Raw genomic sequence first — 9158 nt, forward strand, 5'->3', positions numbered from 1 at the left:
ACGGATCCAAAAAAATGGATTTGAGCGTGTAAGTGGGTCAATATGACTTTTGAAAATGAAAAACCAATTAAAATATGAGTTTTGGGTAAACCCATATATGGGAAAAGAGGGCGCTTTTTTCTTAAAGCGCACTATAATGTGGCCACTTTAGACAGCGCTTTCTCCAGGAGAACAAAGCGCTGTCTTTACCTATGCCAGCGCCAGATTAGAGAGCGCTTAAAAGCGCTGTTATAGGCCAAAATAAGCGCCCTCTTTTCCCTTATTTGACGTAGTGATACCCAACCCATAAAACTCAGTCAACCTATTCAACCCAAAAAATTTACCATTAACTATTTTATATTTTTGTTTTTTAGGTCTCTTAATGACTTGATATATGAACTAATATTTATATATATATATATATATATATATATATATATATATATATATATATATATATATATATATATATATATATATATATATATATATATATATATATCATTGGAATTTTGTTGAAGCTATTAATGTTAAAGTCAAGAATTATTTTTGAATTGTGAAAGATATTTGAACAATGTTCTTGACTCTTTTTGTATCATTTGATAAATGGTAACTTTGATGTACTCATACTTGATTTTTTTAATTGTAGACTCTTATTTTATGAGTCGTAATTTTGAATTGTTTATGTTACTGCACTTTGATTATTTTGAAGCAAATACTAATAACTTATGAGTAATTTATGTAATTTATGAATAACTTTGATTTTTGCATAAACTTTTGTTATAAATTTTATTTTGATGTTAAAAGAATAGTGTTAATAGCGCTAAACTTTCCTTCAAAGAAAAAAATAGTTGGGACGATTTTTTGAAAAACAATACGATACAGCATTTATAATTACATAAGGAAAAAAATTGAGAAAGCGCTACCCAATTTAATTCAACTCACAAATTTATGATTTTATTCAAATCGATCAAATAATATTGTTGACGGTTATTTTACCACACTCCAACCAATATACTCTATATGGATTGACTTTTTCTAAACTAAACTCAACTCTATATGGATTGACTTTTTCTTAACCAAATTCAACTCACACCGACCCATATAATTAGAATTACATAATCTATGATTTAAGAATAAAAATGAAGTTGATAGAATAAATTGAGAGTTTAATTATGTGTTATAAAATCAAAGAAATAGTCTAGAAATATACGTCATACTATTCCACATTCCCATGTCTTGAGTTAATAACGTCCAAAATTATTTCTAGATGCTAATAGTAGCAAAAATCGGAGAATGCAATATTAGTGTTATTTCTAAGAAGTTTTGTCTTTTAGTTCTTAAAATCTATTTGATAAAATTGATTCTAAAAAATTGTTATAAAGAAAAAACAAAACAAAATATGTTCGTTAATTTTTAATAAAAATAGAGAAGAAAAATTATAAAATAAAAACTTGATTTATACATAAAGAAAAGTAACACTTTTTTTTCATTTTAAAATTGCATAACCAAACCAGTTTTGTATAATCGAAGATAATTTTCAAATTTTATTAATAGAAGATAATTTTTAAAAATAATTTTGTAAAATTGAATAACCAAATCATTTTTATTATTTTCAAATTTTAAAAACTAAAGATAAAGTTCTACAAAGCTAATTCAAACAAGCCATTGGTCCTGTTGTCATAAAACTGCTCAAGAATGAACAAATAAATTACTTGACTAGTTAATAGCAATTTTAGTGCAATAATTATCCAATAAAACACTCAAACAGTGTGTCAAACTGATTCATCTTTTGACTGGTCAATTTTATTTCATTTCATGCTTTTCTGATATCTCTTTCAGAAGCATAACAACCATAGTATTAGACATTCAACAAACCAGACATACAAGACTTAAAACATTTCTATAATAAGTTTGATGCAATAGCAATGTAAGAGCAGAAGTTCCTGCAGTACAAACAAGTTCAGAAAATCAAATAAGCTAAACATCTCCCCATCTTACCCACCCGGTGAGGAAGATCGATTCAGCAACTCTCTACATTGGTCTGAATCGAAAATATAATGCTATAACTATTCATTGATAACAGCAAAAAAAGTTCCCCACCAAGTTTATTGACCGCCCGCGTTGTTTACCTGATAAATACAAATAAAACGAGAATTAGGACAAAACAAAATAAATGTCTTATTTTCCAATGATATACAAACACGTAAGTAAGAGTGGTCTAACCTTTTGTGCAGGGCTTGTACATCTTCCCCTAACAACGGACTTTCCAGAAAAAGATCGCCACATTTCTTCACATCGAGTGTTTCAACTTCAAAAGCTCTGTCACCACAGTACTCATTCCATTCAAACCACATTTTTGAAATTAATTCCTTCTTGAAACAAGTAGTGTGGTCTTCCTCTTCGGGAGAATCAGAAGCTACCAATCGATACACAAAGACTTTCTTTTTCTGGCCTGGCCGGAAAGCACGGCCAATAGCTTGACGAGTAACAGACGGATTTAGGTGAACATCCAATATGATGACACGGGATGCTCCAACCAATGATATACCCTCACCACATGCTTTGATTGACCCAAAAAATACTTTTGCATCTGATGAATTGTTGAACATTTCCATCGAACACTCCCTCTGTTCAGGTAGTGTCTCTCCTGATATCACGAAGATTTCTTTTCCAATACTCCATTCCTTCCATTTTATAGCTAACCTTTCCAAATATTTCAAAGGCAAAAGATATTGACTGAACACCAGAAGCTTCTCCCCAGTTGATTCACATAGGTTCAGCATATTGCGAAAGAATTTTGATTTGACACCATCTCTTATGTCTAAGTCCTCTATAAAATTGTCTATTACATGATCATGGATTGTCGTCTTTTCACCAGATTTTATCATCTTTTCACCTATTTTTTGTGCAATGGGCATTAACTTTGGGTGCAGATACACAGCACTGCCCACAGAAGACATTTTGAACTTTCTAGATATCCTTTTTACTTTCTCAACTTCATGCTTCTGTTTAGGTGTAAGTTTGAGAAACACAGTGAAATCTACCAGGCCAGGAAGCTCATCAAGAAAATCTCCTTTATAGTAGTGAAGAACTTGATTGGTCATTTCACGCAAATCATGAATTAAACCCACTTTCCTTTTAAAATCCGGGTCTTTCTGCAATGTGTTCTCAATTAAATCATAGAAGTTTTTCACGTCGGGATTATGGATCTTACTCTTAATGCGTCGAACAATAGGCCTAGATGTATCCATCTTTAAAAACTTCGGTCGCACTAGATTGAGAACGTTGAATACCTCCCTGACATGATTTTGATAAAGGGTTCCAGACAGCACAACTTTCCTTGGTGTATGTACTTTGCAAAGGGACTGTACCATATCAGTATTCTCATTTCTTGGAGTGTGCCCCTCGTCTAAAATGAGAATTGAGGGAACCTTCAGTAATATCTCTTGGCAATTCATCGATGCATTGGTATTACTATTATCACACACAATGGAAGAGAACTGTTTGTATCCTAAGAAAAGGATACTCCTGTTATTCATCCATTGTTTTAAAACCTCCAGTTGCTGAAGTCTACTGTCTGCCTTCGCAGTGTATAGGTCATAAAGTGGTATATCTTCCACTTGCCATGTTTGAAACTCTTTTTTCCAAGTCGACAATATTCCCTTGGGAAGCACCACTAGAGGTCGGGCATTAGGATACTTCCCTAGAAAACTTTGCATGAAACTGATAATCATGAAAGTCTTTCCAGATCCTGGAGCATGAGCCAGGATGCATCCCCCGGGATGGTCCCCCGCCAAGTTTCTGACTAAAAAGTTGAATCCTTCGACTTGGTGTGGTTTCATTTGATTCGCATGCCGAGGATGTGCTGATACATCAGTAACCATAAGATCATCTTTAGTAACTATAACACCAAAAGCATCCATTTTTTCTTTGGCATTGCCTGAATCAGAGACATAAGTTCTTGTGCTCCTTTTAACCTACAAAAGAGTCATCAGAAACCATAAATTATAAGAGATTCTGTAACACAGCAAGTTCCTAAGTTCTAACTGTCTAACTCTCCATATTATTATGCCTTGTTGAAACATTGAACCTATGCATCTAATTTTAAAACATACTTTAAAACTCAATTCATGCACTTGCTATGTTCTTTATGGCCAAGATTTTTGACCAAACAAGCATTCATGCAGAGACAGGTGTCTAACCTTGTATTGGAACTCAAATATGGTTTCAATTCCTCTGTCAATAACCCCACAAACACGACAAACATAACCAAGATCGTCTTTTAAAACGAAAGAATGATCGCAGTCAGCATCTTCTTCCTCTTCTTCTTCGGGTTGAGGATCTGCAGAAACATCCTAGTAGGAGTACAATTTAAAAAAATTAATCGCAAACGAATTCTAAGAACGCTACAGCTAGTAAAATTCAAATTTTAAACAAAAATGATCAATATGATAGAGAAGAATGTTAAAAAACAAAGAACAGCAAATATGTTTTAGTAACAGAAACAACATTCCTAATGATATGTATACAAGTTATTGTCTTCAGGACAGAACAAAAGCATACTAACAATGTACAATCTGACAGAAGCTTTGCAAGTAACCTGGCTATAAGTTAACAAGCATAACAGAGAGAAGAAAAAGGCTGAAAATCAGTGTAGAAAGTAAGCATAAATACTCAAAAATTAAAATAAAAAATACACAAATTTAAAGAAACTATCATACTTAATAGTTAAAGAACCTAAATTATCGAGCAATAAAACGTAAGGAGAGAAGAACATAACAAAACTGAACTAAAAGTAGGAAGAAGAACATAATGGTTGTTTGTGAGCAAGATTGTAAAAGAATGAAGAATAAAACATTAATCCTAAAAAGGTTCGGATTGAAATGTATACCTTTAAAAAAAAGACGTCGTTTTGAAAATAAAAATAAAAAGTAGTTGACAGCATAAATTGGAAAGTGAAATCAAAAGCGTTGCGCCAAACCCAACCACCACTATGCTATTTTGCTATAGCACTGCAAAAGTGCACAATTGACAGCATAAATTGAAAAGTGAAATCAAAAGACTGTAATCATACTTTAGAAGTTTCTATTGCCATTGACATTTCCCTCCAAATATCGTCTAGCCCGTCATCTACAGCATCAACCTCATGATCTTCCTCCTCATGTACACCAACATAAACACCTTTATCTTTCCTTGTGTTATCTTTAGGAGGATCTTTAGGAGGGTCTTTAGGTGGCAGGCTTGTTTCAAATTTTAGATCTGCACTCTCTCCATGGTAACCATTGGGAGCATCATGGTAAGCAATGGGAGCATGATGATAGCCCTATAAAGCATATTGCACAGAGAATAGTAAAGAATATCAGTGAAACAACAAGATTCCTTTTCCCACTGTGGGGTCAGTTAGATAGAATGAGAGAAAAAAGCTGTCATAATCTCTATGTCAATGAGAAACTTGAACTGTAAAAGAAAGACGTGTATCTTCTCAAGAAAAGTAGCTACAGTTTATAATTCTAATACACAGAATGTAACATTTAGGCTATGCAATTGTCTCAAGTGTCCAACCATATATGGTGTAACATTTAAGCACATTCTCCCAACAGTTCATAAATTACGAAACTGAGACACTTAAGATAAAAGGTCGGACTTCACTTCAATAAAATTTTACAGCAGAATCTGGATCAATTCAGCATATTATTATTATTGAAATTGTTGGGAGAATGGGCGTAAAAGCGCACATGACTCATGAAGAGAACTACTACAAGTCTACAACAACTAAGAGCAGTGTTGTCGATGGCGGATGGTGGTCCATGGCGGAGGAGAGCAAAAATCCCGCCATACCGGCCACTTTGTGGCACCATTATAGCGGATTATGGCGGAAAACCCACAATATCGGCCAATACTTACCATTGCAGCAAGCCCAAAAAACATGTATATCCACTATAGCAGCCATGGCGCCACCATTTGATAATACTGACTAAGAGAAATGAAACATTTAGGCCATGCAATAATATATTATACCTCTGTCTTTTACAGAATAAAGCCAAAGATATATAATGATAAATTATATATGGTACAAAGACATATTAAACAGCAAAAAAAAGGTGTAAGCATATAGAACGAGTGCATAAATTACATGATTAACTTTCAAAGTTATGTCTCCCAGATATATGTCAGACTGAGTTATACCTTTAGCCTTATCTCCAAAAGATTCAGCTTTATACATATAAAAAAGTAAGACTGTGTATTCTTGAAAAGAACAGAATTAAGGAAAAGATAAATATTCAAGATGAGTCAATTATGAGTTTACATGAACTTTCTGCCACAAATGAAAAATAAAATGAAAAACAATAGTTCAGAAAAATCAGCCAAAGAGGGATAGAACCCAAATAAAAGGTTTATTTAAAGGATTACAATAGCAGGGTAAAGCTTACAGTCACTTTTAGTGCAGGAGACTGGACTGGTCTCGGCAATGCAACTTCATAAAATGGAAGACGAGACTTTTGATCCATATCATCTTCCTCGTCTGAATCAATTATTACAATGGGAAATGGTGTGCCAGGGACATCATTTTCTCTCTTCGGTGCCAAAACATTCTTTTCCATGTGTCCTCCATCCAAATCCAAATCTATGACATTTTGATGTGACATACCATTCATTTTTTTATTTACTGAGATGGGAGTTTCCTCATCATGATTTGTTACCACTTTCGGGAATTGGTTGATAAGTTTGGGAAATTTCACAAGACAGGGGCCAATTATCTGCATTTTTCGGTTTACAAGGGCTTCAATATCCTTTGTAACACTTCCAAATTTTCCACTCTCTAAATGATTTAGAACATCTGAGATTGCATAAGGATTTTTGTAATCTACAACATTAACATTGCTTGATAATTTACGTTTTTTGCATCCTTCCTCTGACGAAATTCCTGGAGTAAATGAGATGAATTAAAATTTACATCATACCAATATCCATTAAGGAACTTTTTGCTCTAATAAACTAAACGAGTTGAGACCGACTTGATTCATGTTGTCTTTGGAATAACACTACCACTACCTCCAACCGGCGAACTGTCATGACAGAATAACCAAATGCTCTTAAGCATCATAACTTCCAAACCACCTCATGCATGTACATAGGGTGGAGTGAAACATCATGCAATAACAAAAAGGGCTCCAAACACATTCCCGAAAATTGAAATCGCATAAAAAAAATATGTAACCATGAACACTAGCGATTCAACTCAAACCACAAAATCATCTATGAATTTAACAGGTCAAATGGCAACTAAAATTCCTATACACTACAAAAATAATCTATACAAATAGATGAAAATGAAAGAGGAAAAAAAAACAAAAATGCAGCTGAAAACATACGACAAAATCAGGAATGGAGACTGTTATACCAGTTGGAGCAGGGCGTTTTGCGGGCAGCAAGTTGACCGAGGAATCCATTGATCACGAAGCAGAAAACTGTAAAATTAAATGTATTTGAGAATTACGGTGAAAATAGGGTTTCAGATTTCATAAAGAACGCGTTGCAGAATTAGGAAGGTGCGTGGTGAAATGAGGAGTGAGAGTGAGTGTGGCTTTTGTTTTTGTTTTTCTTGGTTGAGTGTTGGTCGGAGGGGAAATGATTCTTCTCTCTTTTGTTTTTAGAGTGGTGGTGACTTTAGGGTGGTTTTAATTTATCTTTTATTTATTTATTTATTTATTTATGGGATAGACGATCAATGGTCGAATGTTTTATTTTTTTGGGATTGATTGGTGTTTGTTTTCTTTTTGTGGTAGATGAACAATGATCGAATATTTTAGGGTTTGGTTGGTGTTTTCTTATTTCTGTGGTAGACGAGCGATGGTCGAAGACTTTTGGGAATTTGGTTCGTATTCTCTCATTTATGTGGTAGACATCAATGATCGAAGGTTTTTTGAGGTAGACAAACAATGATTGAGAGTTTTTTTAAGATTTGATTGACGCTTTCTGATTTTTGTGGTAGATAAGCAATGATTGAAGGTTTTTTAGGATTCGATTGGCGTTTTTTTGACTTTTGTGATAGGCGAGCGATGATCGGAGGTTATTTAGGATTTGATTGGTGTTCTCATTAATGTAGTAGACATCAATGATTAAAGGCTTTTTAGAGTTTTGATTGACGTTTTTGTATTTTTGTGACAGACATAGACAATGGTCGAAGGTTTTTTAGGGTTCGATTAGTGTTTTCTTATTTATGTGGAAGACAAGCAATGGTTGAAGGTTTTTTAGGATTTGGTTGGTGTTCTCTCATTTTTGTGGTAGACATCAATGGTCGAATGTTTTTTAGGGTTTGGTTGGTGTTTTCTCATTTTTGTTGTAGACGGCCATTGATCGAAGTTTTTTAGGGTTTGAGTGTTGTCGTGTTCACTCTGAGACATATATATATATATATATATATATATATATATATATATATATATATATATATATATATATATATATATATATATATATATATATATATATATATATATATATATATATATATATATATATATATATATATATATATATATATATATATATATATATATATATATATATATATATATATATATATATATATATATATATATATATATATATATATATATATATATATATATATATATATATATACTTTCTTTAAAGTTGGGAAAATAAAAGTTAATTTAAAATAAAATGGAATGGAATTAAGGAAAAAATTAAAAGAAAATTAGATATTCCACGTCATAAACCAAAATTGGGTATTAGTTTATCACTTTAGCATGGTTGTGATTTAAGAATGATTTTGATTGGTGTGTTCGTACTTTTGTGATAGACGATTAATGATCATAAATTTTTTACTCTTTGGTTGCTCTCGTGCTCATTGTAAGGCATTTATTTTGAATTGTAGTGGGCAAGTGTATGTTTTCTTTGAAGCAAAGGAAGATAGAAATTAAGAAAGAAAGGAAAGAAAATTAAAATGAAGGGGGAAAATTAAAAGGTAATGAGATATTATGTGTCATAAATCAAAATTGGGTATTAGTTTAACCTTATCCCTTTAGCGTGGTAGTGATTTAGAAAATGGTTTTGAATGACGCTTTGTGCTTTTGTGATAGATGAACAATGGTCGAAGGTGTTTGACTCGTTGGTTGATATCATGTTCATTGTAAGGTGTTTTATTTTGA

The 9158-nt window shown here is 32.7% G+C and overlaps 1 protein-coding gene across 1 annotated transcript; it reads right to left on the minus strand.

The window, feature by feature from the left end:
- Positions 1-1750: 1750 nt before the first annotated feature.
- LOC127075769 (protein CHROMATIN REMODELING 35) lies at positions 1751-7663 on the minus strand. Its single transcript, XM_051017236.1, has 6 exons — positions 7385-7663; positions 6414-6907; positions 5057-5305; positions 4185-4337; positions 2206-3959; positions 1751-2111 (listed from the first exon to the last, which is right to left on the minus strand). Exons 1-6 carry the CDS (start codon positions 7431-7433, stop codon positions 2108-2110), a joined length of 2703 nt encoding a protein of 900 aa, XP_050873193.1. The 5' UTR covers positions 7434-7663; the 3' UTR covers positions 1751-2107.
- Positions 7664-9158: the final 1495 nt, after the last annotated feature.

Source organism: Lathyrus oleraceus, chromosome 4 (assembly GCF_024323335.1).
Source record: "Lathyrus oleraceus cultivar Zhongwan6 chromosome 4, CAAS_Psat_ZW6_1.0, whole genome shotgun sequence".
NCBI classification, from domain to species: Eukaryota; Viridiplantae; Streptophyta; class Magnoliopsida; order Fabales; family Fabaceae; genus Lathyrus; species Lathyrus oleraceus.